The sequence below is a fragment of the Mus pahari genome, chromosome 13, assembly GCF_900095145.1.
Source record: "Mus pahari chromosome 13, PAHARI_EIJ_v1.1, whole genome shotgun sequence".
NCBI classification, from domain to species: Eukaryota; Metazoa; Chordata; class Mammalia; order Rodentia; family Muridae; genus Mus; species Mus pahari.
In genome coordinates, this window is record NC_034602.1 from 96,429,819 (window position 1) to 96,450,200 (window position 20,382).

The 20,382-nt window shown below is 46.1% G+C and overlaps 1 protein-coding gene across 1 annotated transcript in view; it reads right to left on the reverse strand.

Annotated features, from left to right (window-relative positions):
- Positions 1-1,812: 1,812 nt before the first annotated feature.
- The window catches only part of Cplx1 (complexin 1), a 30,811-nt gene continuing 12,241 nt past the window's right edge, over positions 1,813-20,382 (reverse strand). The window contains exons 3-4 of the mRNA XM_021210788.2: positions 8,774-8,949; positions 1,813-3,578 (exon numbers count right to left, since the gene is read on the reverse strand). Coding sequence (XP_021066447.1) covers positions 3,381-3,578; positions 8,774-8,949 — 374 coding nt within the window. The 3' untranslated portion in view covers positions 1,813-3,380. The remainder of the gene's footprint in view (positions 3,579-8,773; positions 8,950-20,382) is intronic.

Genomic DNA, 20,382 nt, shown 5'->3' on the forward strand with positions numbered 1-20,382 from the left:
GAGGAGAGGAGAGGAGAGGAGAGGAGAGGAGAGGAGAGGAGAGGAGAGGAGAGGGGTGGCAGGAAGGAGGGAGAGAACATGCCCACATGGCTCCTGCCTCCTATCTTCTTGGTTTATGTGTCACTTCCCCTGACAACCACCACACCACTTCCTAACCCTGCTGCTCAGTACCCATTTTCCTCCAGACAGAAGTCACCAGTTAGAGTAACTATTTAACACCTCTCCCATCACATACGTGCATGCACACACAGAACTACAAGAGAAGGGACCTCGATTATTCCAGGCCCTAGATGATACTAGAACATAATTCACCAGGATATGACCCATCAGTCCTTGGGTGGCAAACTGATCAAGTTCTCCAGCAGCTAACATTCAGGTCATTGTTTAAGTTCAAAGGAATGCAGCCTGGGCTGTGAGGTAGGTAGGGCGCTGGATGACAGATGGGTAGACTAATGGGTGTCCTTATATGAGCATTCATCCAGCATATAGCAAAGACCCAGAGATTTGGGTCTTAGATACACCTCCAGGCAAAGGAAGTAACTGCCACCCCAGCAAGTGAAACGGTATCTGGGTCATTCAGTGGTGCCTGGAGGTAGGTGTACAGAGGCAGTTGCAAGGGTGTCGCAGGATTTTCTCTGTCCAATTACATCGGTGCAGAGGAGGCCTGTGATTGAAGGGGGGGCGGAGCTAAGAGTTGCAGAGACAGAGAGAGTCTCAGAATAGGAGACGGAAGATGGCCACGGACATGTACCCACATGGCATTTTCCAGCCACAAGTAGCTATGATTTCACAAGGTTAGAAATATTGGGATAAAGCTTTTATCATTATCAGTTGGCTCTGAAATTATTGTATTGGCATCTTGTAAATTGTGATATTGTTGATACATAAATCTGATTGGTTAATTAAGCTTTAAGAGTCTTGATTCTACCAGGGTACTGGGTATTGTGATGTGATGGTTGAGTGTGGGGTATGTGGTAGTGAGAGCCAGCAGGCTGGCAGGAGCGTGCGAGCATAGTTCAGGCCTGCCAGAGAACTGGCGGGTTCATTTTTTAAAAATATTTCCTGCAACACAAGGACATCCTCCAAGATAGCGAGAGGAACGTGGGAGCTACTACTGTACTTGGAGGAAAGCATGACCCCTCTAAGTCATACCCACTCTCCCCACTTCTCTCTTCACCCCCACTCACCCCTGCATCCCCAGCAAGAGTGAGACATATGTAGCCTTTCTGCTCAGACTGGCAGGTCTTGTGGACAGTCCATGTGTAGGGAAAGTCATAGGACTTCCCACCATTGCTATCTCCTACAAGAGCGGTGTCCCAAAAGGGAGACAGACAAGGACTCTTCTAGTACAAATGTGGCCATGGCACCTTGGGCTGGGATGAACATGAAGCAAAATGAGATTGAGGTGGGGGCTGATAATGTGCCAGGAGAGAGAGCTGGCACGTCCTGGGGTCACCTCTTCCCTATTCAGCAGAGTTGGCAGTCATCCCAAAAGGTGTACTGGTGTTACTGGGAATCAGGACAGCCCTTGGGGTGGGCAGGGGAATAGAGCTGTGGAATTCCTCGAGGGCCCAGGCCTGGGAAGCAGTATAGTCTGGATTCACCAGAGCCTTGAACTGAAAAGGAAAGTTTGTATGTCCTGGAGGCGCACTCCAGGCACTGGGGTCCTGAAGGGATCTTTGCCCTCTGGAGAATAAGGTGAGGCACTAAATCTACATCAAGACCAAGAGACACCCTGTGTTTGTCTGCAGTGTGAGGGAGGACACCCCCTCCCACACTCAGGTCGAATGGTAGTCTTGGAAGGAATAGCCACATGGTGTGAAATCACTGTTTATTGGCTGTGATTCCCTCAGAGAGAAAATGTGAGGCCTCTGACATGCAGGAGATGCAGGCACGAGGACAGACAGACAGGTAACACATGGGCTATTCTAAGCTCAGCGCCCGGTGCCCCATGCGCGAGGAACAGGATGCAGGATTGACTCAAGAGAGGGCCATCTGCTCGGAGCTGGCTTCTCAATTCATGAAAGCCGGCCAGAGGCGCAGAGAATGGCCCAGGTGAGCAGGTACTGTGGGCCGAGCATGCTTCATCTCTTTGGGCAGAGGGCATTCTGATTAGTATTGCAGTCTAATTGTTATGGCTTCTCTAAAGAGCTATGTAAGGTCATGAAGGTCAATGCTAAGCCACATACCTGGCCCAAAACTCATGGACACTTAATTCAGTTTTAATGTGGACAGGAAGGGTTATCGGAAGACCAGGCTGGCCTTTCAGTCGAGATAAAACTTACCAAATACAGACCTCATTTACCTGAGATTCAACATATTATGATGTAAATTAAACAAATATGAAGAACAATGGCTGCTGGCTGGGCAAAGGGAAGTAGTTGGGTCACACTGCCCCTGGGCCACACACAGAACAAAACACCACAGCCCAAGCCCAGGAGTTTGCATTTACCGGCCACTGTCAGCCCTTCAGAGGAGGAATAGTGGAGAGGGTGGGACACTTGATTATGTGGCCCTCTATCTGCTCTGCACGTGGATCACCAGAACCCAGGGCTTTTAGGAAGTTGGGCATTTTGAAGGTAGGTATCCAGATGTAAAGCCAGGAATATCCTAGGAGACTGCCTGCCCGCATGAAGAGGACAGGAGGCCACCAGGGAGAGGTGGGATCAGGGAAAGATGGGACTCTGGAAAGTGCATTACAGACGATGTCAAGGGACTCCAAGTGTGTCTGAGACCACCCGCTCCAAATCTATTGCTGTGTTTCCTCTGGCCGTGGAATTCTTAAGCCAAACCTTGCAGAGCAACAGAGAAAGAGACAGCTGGACAAAATATGCAAAGGCTGCTGGGGAAGACTAGGGTGGTAGCTCACAGACAGGAAGACAGAGCGAATGGTCCAGCAGGTCCAACAAGTCCAGAAACTGGGGCAATGGACTCAGGGAAGGGCTGGGGCCCCCAAGCACCCACTGCTCATTCCCTAAGTTCCACCCCACTATGGCTGTGCTCCTGAGTTTAGGCCCTGACTGGTGGCCACCCATCCAGGGGTGGTCAGGGCTGGCCCTCGGGGCCTGACCTTGGGCAGGCTCTGTGGGAATGGTGAACTTAAGATTAGTAAGGAGGGGTCCAACCATCCAAAGGCAAGGATGCACAGCACAGAGGCCTGAGGGTCACACCCTTGCCTGGTGGGGTCAGTGATGGCAGTACGGGGAGGGGTGGCCAGAGGCTCCCGAGGCGTGAGGGGGACATGGGCAGGATAGATCTAGGACTATGGCTTATTTTTGCGGGGGTAGGGGGGCTGCATCTGCTCCCAACATCCCTTGTTGGGGGGAGACTCCGCGGGGGTCTGTACAGTGGGCAGGGCTCCTGGTGCTGACTCAGTATCATTACTTCTTGAACATGTCCTGCAGTGGCCCAGGCAGGTACTTGATGACAGTGTCCAGGATGCTCTCATCTTCCTCCTCTGGCTCATCGCCACAGCCCGGTGGGATAGCCTTCTTGGGTCGAGTCAGGCTGCCTTCTGAGTTGGCCTCCATGGCTGCCTGAGCCTCGGCCTCACGCTCCTCCTTCTTCTTGATGCCATACTGTAAAGGAAAGGGCAGTCAAGGCGGGGTTTGCATACTCCCCTCCCCAGTCCTCAGCCTGGGTGGCACTGATGTAATACCAGAGAGACCAGGTCCTTCCTGCACTGAAGAAACCAACCAGCGACCCTGAAAGGTGTTATTTATGGCTGAGGAAGACTCCAGCTAGGTTCCAGGCCCATCCTGCTCACCAGGGCTCCAACAGTGATCCCACCCAGGTTTTAGAAGAACACACAGAAAATGGAACAATTAAGAGGTGCCTGAAGGACACATGGGATGTGAAAGAGAAAAAAAACAATCTGGGGGTGTGTGGAGAGAAGACTCAGCAGTTAAAAGCACTTACTGCCCCTCCAGAGTAACCCAAGCTTGATTGCCAGTGCCAGTGCCAGGCAGTTTATAACTGTCTGTAACTCCAGCGCTAAGGAATTCAAAGCCTCTGACTACTTCAGGTACCTGTACATGTAGGTACAGTGTACATACCTACACTGTAGACACATGCCCTACATGTAATTAAAAAATAAATTTGAGGGATGCTGCAAGGGAGGAACAGGAGTGGCAGGAGGGTGGAGAAAATCACAAAACACACTTTGTTTATAATGGCATCTAACATAATGACAATTTAAAAAACCAAAATATTATATATATATATATATATATATATATATATATATATATATATATATGCATGAGACCATAGAGGTAAGAAGAGGCTGCTCCGTAGGATTCCTTGGTGGAGACTATCCTGGGACACACACATTCCCCCCCCCCCACACTCACTAATCCTCTTTTTCCAGCCCCTTTTACTGCAGACCTCCCCTCCTGGAAGCCTGAGGGCATATAAACCCAATAAACTCACTGCTTCCCACCATCACCCCCACACTTGTGAGGGAACACAGAGACTCTTGACATCTGCTCTCCCACCAGCCTACCCCACCCCCACAAAGAAATGATATACTCTATTTCCAGATGGGAGTCTGCCTGAGTGCTTGTCCTCTATCAAAGGTACCTTTCCTCTTTCTTGGTGGATTCCAGTGTAGAGGATGCTGCAGCTAAATTCAATCAAGACCAGAAGACACCAAGGATCCCTTGTTGGCATTTAGTCTAGGCTCCGCCCCACAGTTACCTGGCAACAGCCAGGTGTGCCTGACTCACAATAAAAAAGGCCTCTTGCACCCTTTTCTCTCTCTTGCCCTCTTGCTCCTGCCCCCTCTCTTTTTCTATTCCCTTCTACCTCTCTCTCTCATGCTTATGGTCAGCCTTCTCTTCTCTTCTCTTCTCTTCTCTTCTCTTCTCTTCTCTTCTCTTCTCTTCTCTTCTCTTCTCTTCTCTTCTCTTCTCTTCTCTTCTCTTCTCTTCTCTTCTCTTCTCTTCTCTTCTCTTCTCTTCTCTTCTCTTCTCCTCCTCTCCTCTCCTCTCCTCTCCTCTCCTCTCCTCTTCTCTCTCTCTCTCTCTCTCTCTCTCTCTCTCTCTCTCTCTCCCTGCCTTTCTCTCAACTCCACCTCCTCATGCCCTGAATAAACTCTATTCTATACTATACCAATGTTGAGTGGATGGTCCCTCAGGGGAAAGGGATGCCTTAGCATGGGCCCACAGAGGCTCCTTCTTCCCCGACACCACACCATACTTCCACTAAACATATTCCTTCTTCCTATCTTTTTATAAAACACAACCTCCCTAATAAAAGGCCTCATCTCTGCTTCCTCAGTCATCCCTCCACACCCTTAACAGATCTGAGAATATAGGCCTTGATGACCAGGGGGTGAAGTGTGGCAAGGGGACAGCCATTTCCTCAGGACCTGCTAGTACTAGAGAAGTGACAGGTCAGCTGGCATGAAGGGCATACAGCATAGGCTCTCTCCACGGCTGCAACCTGGCACTGGTCTCACTGCAGATCAGCTTCTGGGAAAACTTCATCCACACAGGCATAGCCCCTGTGCTGCAGAGGGAGAACATGTGGCTCAGTGTCCTGTGGGGTAGTGCGTGGGCCAGAAGAGATGTCTCCAGAAACTAGGTCAGGCCAGAGCAAGTTTCCTTCCAGCCAGGGGAAGAACAGCAGGAGTAGGCTAGGTGAGGTCTGTTTGTGATCAGAGAGGCTGAGCTACCTGTGTGACTATTGTCGTGGTTACTTTCCTGAAGGCTAGTCTGTCCACTGAGGATCAAGGTCACTCTGAGGCTACAGCCACACTGAGCTCTCTTAGGGAACGTCCTAGTTATTCTGCCAGAGGATGCCATCTAGGCTATGTCCCAGAGCCAGACTCAGGTGCTGTGGCCTGTGCTGATCTTCTGGACTCCAGGAATAAATGCCAACCTAACCCAGGCCAGGTATTCATTGTGTAAGGTGTCTGGAAGCATCAGCCCAAGGACAGGACCACAGGAAGTTACAGTCAGATGTGCTAGAAGGCACACACACCTTCCTTAGCCAGGCAAAGATGTGGAAGGGCTGGATTAAGGGGGTTTCATGTATAGGAGACAACAAAAGACCTAAGAACACTGTTAAGTAAAGGCTGTGAATGCTAAGGGCCAACAGTTCTGGCCAGTCTCCACCTGCAGAGCTTTTATCACCATACAGGCTGAGAGAACCCAGGTAAGTACAGAACTGTGGGTACAGAAACATGCCAGCTCTACACCTGGACCTTGTCTCCTCACCAGAAGAAAGGTTCTGACTCAACAGACAGTTCACTGTGGGCGGCTGGAAGCATGCACAAATCATGTAGTACATATGCAAACCTGGAGGTGTGTATGGAAATCTGGCTGTGTGCACAAACAGGTGGTAGAAATATACATCAGACGGTGGTTTTGCAGATCAAGCACCTGCTCAGATGGCTTCCTAATGGATATGGATACTTCTCAAGGAACCGCCCCACCCTGAGACAATCCTGAATGGCCACACCCAGTTCTTTAGATAGGTTATCTGGAGCCTCACACCGTGAGGATGCGAAAACTGACCCCATTCTTAGTCTCTTCCCCCTTATCACTGAGAAGCCTTGGAACACTGCTCTCTCTGACCAAGCCTCAAGACACTAGGGGTACACATAGCCCAGGGGAGGCTGGAGATCCAGTTCTACTAAGTAGCATGGACTGCCCAGTGAGGGCTGAAAGTCATACCAGATCAGCAGGATGTACACCTATGGGGAGCTGGGGAGATGGAGCATTGGCAGCAAAGGCCCAGGAGTCAGGACTGTAAGCTTCTGGGGTAGGCAGGCAGTGATACAGAAGCAACCTCTGGAAACGTGACAGCTTCTATACCACCCTGTCAGCATGGGAAGATGTGGGGTGGGGCCCAGTGCATCTGGAAGTGTCTGGGGCTTTGACCCTACAACTTTCCCCTCTTGGGCTCACCCTTTTCATCTGCACCAGAGGGGCCTTCTTTTAGGGGATCATTTGAATAGTCTGCATTTCTTTCCCCTACTCAGCCAGGCATAGTCTGTTGAACTTTCTGAAGCAGTGGCTACCAACCTTCCTAATGCTGTGACCCTTTAATACAGTCCCTCATGTTGTAGTGACCTCCAACCATAAAATCATCTCATTGCTACTTCATAACTGTAATTTGCTACTGTCGTGAATTGTAATGTAAATATTTGTGTTTTCCAATGGTCTTAGGGGACCCCTGTATAAGGGTCATTGGATCCCTCAAGGGGTCTCAACCCACATGTTGAGAACTACTGTTTTGAAGAACAAATTTCTTCACAATTTCTAGGGAAATATGTAAAAACAGAGCAGTGGATAAGGTACCCTGCATGTCTTCTTTGAGTCGCAATGTTTTAAACACACTGAGAGGTCAAAGCTTCGTGGGTAGGGTGGTATTTGGCAGCAACTTCCTGAGGGGGACTGAAACAAGCACAGGACTCTCCTGGATCAAAAACCCAGCCCCAACCCTGAACTTGACAGAGCCACTGCACACCTGGGCGTCTAGCATAGCACCAATTCCAACCTTGTTCTTCCATCCCCAGGTAGCTATTCACTCTTAGCTCTACCTAGGGACGGACCTCTGTGGCTCTGTGCTCTTCCTTGCTTTTCTTTCCGTCCCTCTAAGCCCCTCCTCCTTAGCATTGCTGTCTGTCGGTCTCTAACTCTCCATCTATCTCTCATGTTTATTCTCACCCCTCTTGATACATTGCAATTTATTTGGGGGTCTGCTATCACATCACTCACATGATCAATAGCACATCTTGCTAGCCACAATAAATGACTTGCTGGCTGTGGAAGGTAGGGGCAAAGCAAAATGAGCAAGCACCTTCTACAAGACCCAGGAAACGGCCCAGTGACAGTGCTTCAAGGCAAATATCAGGTGCATAGCCCAGACCCCATAAACAGCACTCTACAACCAAGTGTGAAGGGAGAGTATGCTAGGGCTTACCTCGAAGGCCAAACATAGGTGGAGAGGGGAGGCCAGCTACATATTTGTCCCTTTGTGGGATCAGGGACCCAATGTGTCCAGCCACCTACTGGCCATTTCCCACTATCCATCTTAGGAGAACCGCCCCAACCACAGACACATCAACGGAGAACCTGGAGTGGATGTACAGGCAGGGAGAGGGACCTAGAACCTAGGATGTCTGCTCCCCAGCTTAGCATCTCAAGTCCAGGACTGGAGGATTATGTGACCTACTCCCTGTTCCCCACCTACCCACCTGAGCCTGCTGAACCATCCCCACAAGGCCTGGAAGGATCTAGATTACTTGTTTCTTCCCATGGCCTGGAGCTTCCCTTTTGGAGCAGGCAGGGACCATCCTCCTGAAAGAGGTGGCTGTATGTGGTCCTCAATTCAGGATTCCACATGGGTTCTCAGTTTTTCCACTATGAATAGGCACAATGCTCTCTGACTGCCCTACTACCCTTAGAGTCAGTCACAAGGGTGATTGGGAGCAAGGAGGCTGCCACCCATCCACCCTGTGTAAGTCCAGGAAGCAAAGACTCCCAGCTCAACCAATCCCCATTCCTCTCTTAGAGCCTTCTTTCTGGGCAGGGGCCAAAGCTCCAGGAGAACAACCAGTCCTGACATGAGGAGTAGGAAAGGACAGCCCCCAGAATGACCCCCAACCAGATTAAAGCACCTATAGTCCCCCAGCAGTGCAGTCCCCAAGGTTTAGATCCCTGAATTAAGAGTGAAAGGGGAGCTGTTAGCCAAGGAAGGAGGCTGTTGCCTCTGGTGGGATTGCTGCCTAAAGCTCTCCTCTCTACACTAGTCAGTTGCTCACCTTGTCTCTTATGCCCTGCCGCATGACCTCACGTTCTGCCTCCATCTTGGCATACTTTGCTTTGCGCTCCTCCTCTGCCTGCCGCAGTGCCTCCTGCCGTTCCTCCTCTTTCTTGGCGGCATCGGGGTCCTTCTCCTCGTCACCCCCAAGCATCTTCCCCATGTCCTTGGTGGCCCCTGGGAATAACAGCAGAGATTAGGCAGCATCATTCGGGTTTCCTACTCCCTTCTGGTCATGAGTCGAGTAGTGCCCATCCCTTTAGAGAAGTGAATGTGTTGGTTTTTGTCTGTGTATTTACACACACACATACACATATAGTGAGTGGTTGTGTTGTAGTTGCATGTTCTGTGTGTATAGTTATCTGTGTGTATGGCCATGTCACTGCATATATGCACTGATGTGTCTGCTCATCTATGTGCTCCTGAGGCAGATGTGCATCCTTCCTGAGACCTTTGTCCTGCAGAGGATTGAACAGAAGGTGATGGAAGGGAAATCCAGATGTGCAGATGCATAGATGATAAACAGGCAGGAAACAAATGTATGGTGGGCAATAGTGGCTGCTAAAGTAGGTGACAGGCATGTACCCATAACCCAGGATGAAGGCACTGCTTATCTTCAGCACCAAGCCCTAATTGCCCCTATGCTAGGTACCACTTTTCTCATGAGTTCCTGAGTCACAGGCCCTACAGAAACCACCCCAAACGCCCTTGCAGCTTAGCCCATAGGACAGAGGCTATAATTACACACCAATGGGTGATCCTTAGCCCATTGTACCCAGACACCAGTGACACTCAGGAAGGGGACCTGGCAAGCTTCACAAGATCTCAGAGTGGGGTGCTGGTTCAGGGAGTTTTGTGTCTTTGGAGTACCTGCCAACTCTACACACCATGACAAGCAAGAGCAAAGCCAGCTGTTCTCTTTTCTGTTCATGATGCCCTCTGACCATATCTAGGAGGCTGGTGGGCCCAGGATAAGAAGGCAGAGTCTCTTCAGTAATGTGGGACAATGCTATTGGGCACTAACTTCTGAGCCCTGCTCTTCAGGTGTCTGTAGAGCCATGGGTTTTCTTGAGAGCCAGAGATATTTTGGCTGCCTGAAACTCTAGCACAGGTAGTAGGATATGAAGAGACCAAAGACATCTTTTTTGTTGATGTCAGGATGGAGACAGAGAGCAATCTTGAAAGAGTCTTTTGCTAACAGAGCAGATCAATAAATCTAACTGAAAATTATGAGCTTCATAATTTTCATTTTGAAATTGAATGATCGGTTGAATGGTTGGTTTTCAGTTATATCTAGAAACTCGCAAAGGAGACCCTGGGTCATGAAGTAATCTTCCAACAATTTTCCAGCTCACTAGAATCTCTCTCCCTCTAGCAAAACTGTCTCTGGCAGGTGTTGAGGCAGGCAGGGACAAAGCTCGAAATCCTGACTGCTTTCATGTAAAATTTATATTCTTACTAGAACAAGCTAATTCACACTTAAGTGAGAGGCCCATAATTGTTTCTCCCTCTGGGAAGGTACTGGCATTATAAAACAGAAAGAACTGAGTCTAGTGTCTGTCTCTCCCTAGAGCAGTGGGTCTCAACCTGTGGGTCAAGATCCCATGGGGGACTGAATGATCCTTTCGTAGAATCACCTAAAAACATTGGAAAACACAGATATTTACCTTATGAGTATGACAGTAGCAAAATTACAGTTATGAAGTAGCAATGAAAATAATTTTGTGGTTGGGGGTCACCACAACATGAGAAACTGTATTAAAGGCCACAGTATCAGAAAGGTTGAGAGCCATTGACCTAGAGCAAGGTGAGCAGTCTTTGGGGTGTGACAGTGGGGGCTTTGTGGCTTGTAGCTGCCTGTTTAGGCCTGTCCCCACCCCACCCATCTCATAGGATGGAATGGAAACTATTTACTGAGTGGTAACTATGCCCCACTATGGAGCTAAGTGCCTGTTGGGTCTTCCCTGGACCTTCCTTACACACCAGGGATTCCTGATTGGGCTCTAGGCTCTGCAGGAAGATCTACTTTAGATGTGGAACATCTGAGCCTTCAGACTACAGAGTCAGTTCTTGGAGGCTGGGTGACCCCAGGCCATGGTGCATGCACATGGTGGCATTCATACACCCATATTGACAATTAAATATGGATGTGTACATGCACACACATATGAGAAGGGTTTTAACAGATCTTTTTTTTTAACCAAGGAATGAATATATATATATATATTCTTTTAATTCCACCATGCTTTTAATTCCAGAACTTGGGAGGCAGAGACAGGAAGATCTCTGAGCTTGAAATCAGCCTGATCTACAGAGTTCCAGGGCAGCCAAAGCTACACAGAGTAACACCATCTTGAAAACAAACAAAACCAACCAACCAATCCAAACAATTAACAAACAAACCAAAAAGTTAACCCAATGTAAGGTTGGATGAGAGGATCCATAGAGAAAATCTGAGCTGATATGGAAAACAACAGCAAACGAGGATGTGTTTACATCACACGGGTGTGACAGCAGCACTGCTGTTCTTCATGAGATAAACTAACAATAATAATGAGCATGGCATCTTAAGAAGACATGGTACTCTGTCTCTCCACTTCTCTTGCTATTCATACCATCTTCTATCTAAAACATTCAGGTTATTCCAGCAAAAACTGACCAACACTAACTATAGAGAAGGATGGCAAGAGATAATTTTACCTAACGCCAGTTGTTTTGTCCCCAAGCTACCCATGCCAGCTGGACACACATAGGAGAGAACTTGCATTTACAATGTTGGAAACAAATTGCATTTGGCAAAGAAACCTATAGAAACTATGAAGCACGGGACTATCTATTTAAGCTTCAAGGTTTGTGGAAGACAAACCATTTCCCTGCCGGGCAAGCTTACCGTGAAGATGGTGACACACTGTGGGGCGCATTGCATGCTGTTTGGATTGAATCTCTGACTTAGACTTTTGGGTATCTTAAAATTCTTGATAAATGTGAGGTTCTGGCGGCACAATGAATGACAGAAAAATAAAAATAACAAGCCTGAAATAGTGATGTACACCTGCGGTCTTAGAACTTGAGAGGCAGAGGCAGGAGGATCATGATTCCAAGTCCAATCTTAACTAAATTGTGAGTTTGGGAGCAGCCTGAACTACATGAGTTCCTGGATCAAAGCAGAACAAAACAAAAAAAGAATGAAAACACACCCTCTCCAGAGTCCTAGAGAGGCCAAGAGAGTAACAGTTCCAAGGTGTTCATGTTGTAGATGTTTTAAATGTTATCATATCCATGTCTGGAGAAGGTGCACACTGAGTCCTTGGAGAAGGGATTAATGACAGAGGCTTGGGAAAGCAACCAGACATTATTACATACACCTTTCTACCTAGCCATCTCACTCCAGCCGTCTGTCAGGAATGGGTCTTTGTTGAGTCATGAGCTCACAGATGTCCACTACCCTAGCACGAGTCTAGAGACAAGGATGTTTTGGGCATGTGGTCACATGACTAGGTAACATGTGTGGCTACAGTGCACTTGAGGATGTGGCACACCCAGGAGAGGATAATCAGGGTCCTAGAGGAGGTTGAGGAGCTGCCCAGTGCACTATAATATGTCAGCTGTGTGCAGAAAAGTGCATCACAGACTACAAGGAAAACCAGGAGAGTTCCCCATGGGCCGAGATACCCATGATCTCACAGTTCTTTGAAAAAAAAAAAAAAAACACAACAGGCTACATGTCAGCCTCCCCTTAATCCTTGCCCCTCGGGAAGCTGTGAGGAATGTTTACTAAGATCCACCAAATGTCAATCTCCGCTACAGTGGGATACGACTGCATGTGCCCACTGGGACATGCATTGCAAAAACAGAAAACAGGAAGTATTGGCAAGGTTTGGGGAAAGGGGAACCTTTTGCTGGGACAGTGGGATGCTGCTGCTCTTGCAGAGGACCTGGGTTCCCAGCACCAGAGTGGCAGTTCACAACCATCTGTAACTCCAGTTATGTAGGATCCAATGCTCTCTTCTGGTCACCAAGGTCACTGAACACACATGGTACACATATGCACTTGTGGGCAAAACACTTACATGTATATAATAAAAAGGTCAAGTACAGAATTACCATATGGCCCAGTAATTCCACCAGTGAGTGCATACACGCAAGTGTCGAAAGCAGGAATTCAGACAGATATTTGTCTACTATAGGTCTGAGCAGCATCATTCACAATATCCAGGAGGCAAAGCCACAAGCATTAGCCCATAGGTGAATGAAGAAAGAAAAAAAAATGCGTCTGTCCATACCTTACATATTGTTCAGCCTTACAAACAAAGGAGGTTTTAGGTGAAAGTGGACAGGGTGAGGGGGAAAGTGGGGTGGGGGGAGCCTGATCTGGTATTGGGTGAGGGAAAAGGACTGAAGCCCTGAGGGCCAGCAGAAAGAATGGAAACAGGTAACCTCAGGAAATAGGAGATTTGGGGGACCCCCCAGAATGCACCAGAGATCTGGGAGGTGAGAGACTCCCAGGACTCAAAGAAAGGGAGAGACCTTAGGTGAAACTCCTGCCCGACAGCAGGGAGAGGGAACTTATAGAGCCCACCTCCAGCAGGATGACAGGGCATCAAGTGAGGGATGGGGTTGCCATCCCATAGTCACAACTCCGACCCATAATTGTTCCTGCCTGAAAGAATTACAGAGATAGAAATGGAGAGGAGCCTGAGGAAAAGAAGGTCCAGTGACAGGCCCAAAGTGGGATTCAGCTCAAGGGGAGGTCCCAAGGCCAGACACTATTACTGAGGCTTTGGAGCTCTCACAAAAAGGGATCTATCATGACTGCCCTCTGAAAGACCCAACAAGCAGCTGAAAGAGTCAGATGCAGATATTTGCACCCAACCAATGGACAGAAGCAGCTGACCCCTGTTGTTGAATTAGGGAAGGCTGAAAGAAGCTGGGGAGAAGGGTGGTCCTGTAGGAGGATCATCAGTCTCAATTAATCTGGACCCCTGAGATCTCTTAAACACTGGATCATCAAACAGATAGCATACACCAGCTGATATGAGGACCCCAACACAAATACAGTAGAGGACTTCTGGGTCTGTGTTCATTCAGAGATGATGCACCTAACCCTCAAGGGACTGGAGGCCCCAGGGAGTTTAGAGGTCTGGTGGGGTGAGGGTTGGGGGCATCCACATGGAGAAGGGGAGGGGTAGAAAGGAGGTGTGGGATGTGGAACAGTCAGAGGGTGGATGGCGGGGGCAGGGAATGGAATATGGAATGTAAAAAATATATTAAAAATAAGAGAAAATAAAAATAATACTTTACAAAACAAAACAAAAACAAAGGAGGTTTTGACACAAGGCATCATGGAGAAACTCTGGGGACATTATACTGAGTTAAATAAGCCAATCACAAAGGACAGCTGCTGTGAAGTCCTTAGAGCACTCAGATCCATGGAGTGGAAAACAGAAAGTAATTTGGGGGCTGGGAGACAGAGAGAACTAATGTTTCCCTGGAACAATTTTAGTTTGGAAAAATGAGAATATTCCAGAAGCAGAGGTGATAGCTGAACAATAGTGTAATGCTACTTCTTTGTGCACCTAAAATTGATTAAATAGTACAACTCATATATATTATCACAATAAAAAGAGAAATAAAAATTTAAATTTCTTTTAATTCCATCTCCCTGGTAGGTTTCACAAAGCAGACATGAGGTTGTGACCAGTTTGGTCAGAGCATGACTGGTAAAGATATACCCTGTGCAATGTGTGCAAACCTCCCTAGCAGCTGATGGGCTGTGCATATTAGATTATAGTCACTTCCAACATGGAAACTAGAGGTAATGAGGTCCTCTAGGCCTAGAAAGCACCAGCTTGAAAACGTCTGGACATAGTTTCTGAGGCCATGTCGGCTTGCAGGAGGAGGCATGCCTCTGCCACAGCCCTCAGCAGCAAAGCAAGCAAGCCAAAACAGAAAGGAAATTAAAATGACCAGGGCTCGAGAAGTGGCTCAGTGGATAAGAGTACTTCCCGTGTAAGCACAAGTACGTAAGTTTAGATCCCATTACTGATGTAACGAAAAGCACGTAAAAGGTGGAGAGAGAGGAAGCCAGCCTCTCTCCAGGCACAGAGAGAGTTGCTATTTCAAAGGAATAAAGTGGCAATAATACGGTTGAACACTTAGCATCCTCCTTTGGTTTCTTTACACATACACTCCCCACTCACACATTCATGCACATAACACCAACACCTTCACACACACAAATAAGCAAATAATAACCAAATAATACATTGTATTTTCAATCGTCATGGGAAATCATAAATGAAATCCATACCTCAAAATATAGTTACTATAAAAAGCTGAGAATGATGTCTAGGAATTCACAGATGGGATCCTTCAAACATTCAAGAAACAGATAATTCCCATGATATTTAGAATGTTCTTGGAAGAAGTGGATTCTCTGAGTTGTTTTTACTAAATTAGCATAAAGTCATGTGGAAGGAAAAGGAGGGAGGAAAGAAAGAGGTGAGGGAGGAGAGGAGGGGGAGAGAGAGAGAGAGAGAGAGAGAGAGAGAGAGAGAGAGAGAGAGAGAGAGAGAGAGAGAGAGAGAGAGAGAGAGAGAGAGAGAGAGAGAGAGAGAGAGAGAGAGAGAGAGAGAGAAGCTCCCAACAGACTAGGAACCAGCATGTGGGCCAGAGTAACGTTCAGCCAAAGGGAAACTGACATCTGTCATCTGTCACTTTCTAGGGGACGCTGTAGACAAGCCCAACCTGAGTTCAGTGGAGATCATTTGCAGAAGGTAATGATCATGGCAGCATCAAAGCATCAGTCATGACCCAGATGCTACCCAGAGGACAGTGGCCATTGGGCACCTGTGTCATAAGGTGTTTTTCTGAGCACTTTTGTGTTCCCAGAACCTTCCTGCTTCCTTTCCCCAGACTAACAAGTCAGTGGATTCTTGTGTCCCTGGGATGGTTACAGCTTTCATCCACTTTAGAACTTGCACCATGCCTGACTTCAGGCTTGCCTCCTTTATCTTGCTTTGTATACATGTGCCTGAGAGGTGGAGTCTACAACATGACCATGACAAAAAAAAAAAAAAAGAAAGAAAGGAAGAAAGAAAGAAAGAAAAAAAGAAAGAAAGAAGAAAAAGAAAAAGAAAAAGAAAAGAAAAGAAAAGAAAAGAAAAGAAGAGAAGAGAAAAGAAAAAAAGAAAGGTGCGCAGCCACACAGGACCCACCACTAAAGCACAATGGTAGCTTCTCAGACATACACAAATCTGAGAAGCCAAAGACAAGCTTCTGGTAGCCACAGAACCCATCCCAGCGCCCAGATGATCTCATGTTCCCCACAGACATGGTCATGTGTTCTCTAGAAATTTAGATCAGTAGAGCCCACAGTATATAAGGGGGACTGTCCTGACTACTAAGTGCCATGCTTCTATGTGAATAGCCCCTCTTCTGTCCATGTGGGGTCTCACTGTGGAGTAGCTTGTTAAGAGAACCTCTTGTGTACTGTGTGAAAGCATCACCTATCAATAAAAAAAACTGATGGTGGATTAGTTGAGACAGGAAATAGGAGTGGGAGTTCTGGTAGGGAGAAAGGAACTCTGGGATAGAGTCAGGCGTGGGAGGGATTTACCCCAAACTCTGAGGAACACAGGCCAATGAAAATGAGGAGAGGTAACCAACCATGTGGCACTCATGGAATAAATAAACAGGTTAATTAAGTTACTAGCTGGTCAGGAAATGAGCCAAAGCTTATGGCCTAGGTATTTATTCATAAATAATGTTTCAGAGTCATTATTTTGAGAAATGGGGTGTGGGTGGAAAATCCTGCAGTTACAGTAGCTTGTCCATCCATGGCATGCAGATAAACACTGAAAACTGGGCCTTATGGGCAAACCCCGTACCTGGGCCACTTGCCCAGCTACCTCCCGAGAGTTACTGGCAAGCTGTTCAGAAAATTCAGGTTTCACCTGGAAGAAATAGACCCTGCTAAGGTAGGCCTGCCCCTTACACTTGTACTGTGGAAAATATGAACCTGTGTCCCTATATACTTCAATACTGTCTCGGGGGCCTTTTGACTGCAGCCAACCATGTGGATGACAGGTGATGCCTTACTTGTATTTCACTTGTGACTACTGATTTCAAGTATTTTTCATGTGTTTGTTGGCCATTCCTGTATTTGCTTTGGGTGAACATCAATTCTTCTCTCCCTCCTTCCTTCCTTCCTTCTTCTCCTTTCTTTTGAGATGGATATTGCTTTGCATCTATAACTAACCCAAAATTCCATCTGTAGATAAGGTTGGCCAAGAATCCTTGGGCACAACTGTTATCCCAGGTATATTTTCCAGGTCAGTAAGATAGCTCAGCTGGCTAAGGCATTTGATGCCAGGCCTGATGACCTGAATCTAATCCTGATTACATGGTGGGAGAGAGTCGACTCCTGCAAGGTGTCCTCTGATTTCTACGAACACATCATCACACATGCACATTCACACACACAACAAATAAATGTAATAAAAAAATGTGTATGTGTGTGTTTTAAAAAGAGACCCTTTAAGATAGGCAGTGGTGGTTCACAGTTTCAATCTCAGCACTTGAGAGGCAGAGATAGGTGGATCTCTGAGTTCAAGGCCAGCCTGGTCTAAAGAGTGAGAAAACTAGATACACGGAGAAACCCTGCCTCGAAAAAAATCAACAAAAACAAGCAAGCAAGCAAAGAAACAAACAGATGAAGAAAGAAACATTTTAGTAATACTTGGAACTTTAGCAGTACCTAGGGCCTCACATAATACTGGGCAGACTCTTGGTCACTGAGCTATACTCGAACCACTAAAACAAATATTTTGAGAACAATTTAAATTTACAGAAGACTCACAAAAGAACAGGACAAAGTTCCTGGAAGCTGCAACCAACTTCCTGGGTAACTGATGTCTTCCAGCTCTGAGGCACACTGCCAAGAGTAAACCAACACAGAATACTGTATCTAAAGCCTGTCTTCTGCTCAGTTTTCCTGAGTTTGTGTGTTTGTTTGAAGACAGGGTCTCTATATGTAGTCATGACTGGTCTGGTACTTGGTAGGTAGAGCAGAGTGGCCTTGAACTCACAAAGATCCATCTGCCAGTGCCTCCTGGCATAAAAGGTAACTTCCACCATACTCTGACCGTTTCTGGGTTTTTACTCCCTCTTTCCTGTTCAGGGATTCTAGCCAAAAATTGACATGACAAACAGTTTTCATATTTCTTGGGGCTCTGCTGAGCCAGCCAGTGTCTCAGACTTGTGTTTGTAATGATAACCGTTATTTGAGCTTTTTGAGAAATTTGCACACTCTCTCAGTTGGGACTCTTGGATGTTTTTCCTCTTACTTAGGTAGAACTATGGATTTGAGGTAAAGGAGACACTTAACTTGCACCATGGTGAGTATTCCCTTGCAGACACATTCTGCAATGCTGTTGCTAACTTTGGTCTTCCACAGTTACCTTCACGCTCCTATGCACTATTCCACAGAGCTCACTGTGCAGTGCAAACCTAAAGGTTACACTGGCTTTGATTTTCCGCCTTGCTTTTTGTTTTTGCTCTTTAGTTTTTTAGTTTGGAGTTTTCCTTTCTTCTTCTTCTTCCTCCTCCTCCTCCTGCTTCTTTCATGTGCCACCACACTCAGTAGTTGTGAGTCTTATGAACATTCTACCCTCCTCTATGACATGCCTTTTTAATTTCTTTAATGCAGTTTTCAATGAGTGCATTCTTTCATCTAAGTTGACCAATTCCTTGGCACGATATTAATATCTATTTGTTGTTCTCTTACTACCTGTACATCTGAAGAGATGCACATATTCCCATTTCTGATATTTGTCATTTGTCTCTTCTCTCCTTTTCTGATCAGTCTGGCTGTAGGCATATCAATTTTATTGATCTTAAAGGACTTACTTTGGCTTATTTTTCTCTATTTTATTCATTGCCTACTATTTTAATGCTTTGGACTATCTCTCTAGATTGTTATGCTAAAAGCTAAAGTTAATTGTTTATAGCCTATCTTCTAGTAGAGTTTCATGATAGAAATTCCCTTCTAAACACTCTGTTAGCCATGTATGGTAGTGCACCCAAGAGGATGAAGCAGGACAATTGTGAATTCTAGGCCAGCTTGGGCTACATAGGGAGATTGCAACCCCCATGTGCTCCAGGAACCAGGCAACTCCCTGGAGTGCTGGGAATTGTGGTTCTCAGAAAATAAAAACTTATGTGAAAGTATGGTGGCCTATAGATTTGTCCACATAAGCTCCTGCAACACCTGGATTGAAGACATTCCAGCTTGGAAATTAAGGGAAATAGCTCTGACCAAAGTCCATCTCTTGGCCAGTACTTAATATTTATTAAAGCTTGCTTTAATTTTGGCCAAAAATGATGGAGTCCATTTTTCTGGCAAATTGCAGGATTAACAATACCATCTCACAAAAAAACAGAGGATGTTCAATTTTTTCAGAACCTTATAGACGTCACTTCATATTAACTTCCTTCTAAAGTATAGTTGGCAAGAATTTTCTATTCTGCAGGGTGTGTCTATACTCTGTTGATAGTTTCTTTTGCTATGCAAGGCATTTTAATTCATAGGGTAATACAATTTATTAATTTGTCAATTATGATTTTTTTGTTGTTTAAGAATACTTTATTGAATTCTCTGCAACAATAAATGGGCTGAAAATAGCCTGGAGTGCTACCTGTTCTATTTGCCAATTGTTAGGATGATTTCTTGTGATATTGGAGAACTTTTCAGAAAACTCTTGCATATGTATGATGTTCATCAACAAATAAATAAAAAACATCATTGACAACAAAAATTTCATCCAGTTATAAGGAAAAAATCCTTACTGAAATAATACAGACTCAGAAAAATAAATACTGAATATTCTTTTTCATATTCTAATTTTATAATTTTCATATATGTCTGTCTGTGTACATGCATGTGTGTAGGTCATAAAACTAGAAAGTGGACTATGAGAGGGAAAAACAGATCTGAAGGTGGGTAAAGAGTGAAAATACATGATGTGAAAACAGGAAAACTACAGCAGAGAAGAAAGAGCCAATGTGGGGTGGAGATAGATGGGTGAAAAAATAAGGAAGGATGAGCAACAAAAACAAAACATGCATGAAAATTCCATAATGGAACTAATGGATGCTAAGCAGAGAAAACAAAACAAACACAGAGGCAGATCCAAGGCACTGGGGAGATAGGGTAAAGCATGGAACTGCAAAGAGAGCTGAAGGTATGTTTGGGTCCTTGTGGTTTGAATGAATGGTCCCCATAAGATCATATATTTGAATACTTGGTCACCAGCTAATGCAATTATTTGGGCAAGATTAGGAGATTATACTGTGTAGGAGGTGTACCACTGGGGGAATTTGAGGTTTCAAAAGCTCATGCCATTTCAAGTTATTTCTTTTTCTGCCTCCTTCTTGCAGATAAGGATTTAAGCTCATAGCTACTGTCCAAGCACTCTGTCTGTCTGCCTGCTCCCTACATGATGGTCATGGACTCACCCTCTGAAACTGTTAGCTCTCCAAAATGCTTTCTTCTGTAATTTGCCTTGGTCGTGGTGTCTCCTTACAGAAATAGAAAAGTAACTAACATAG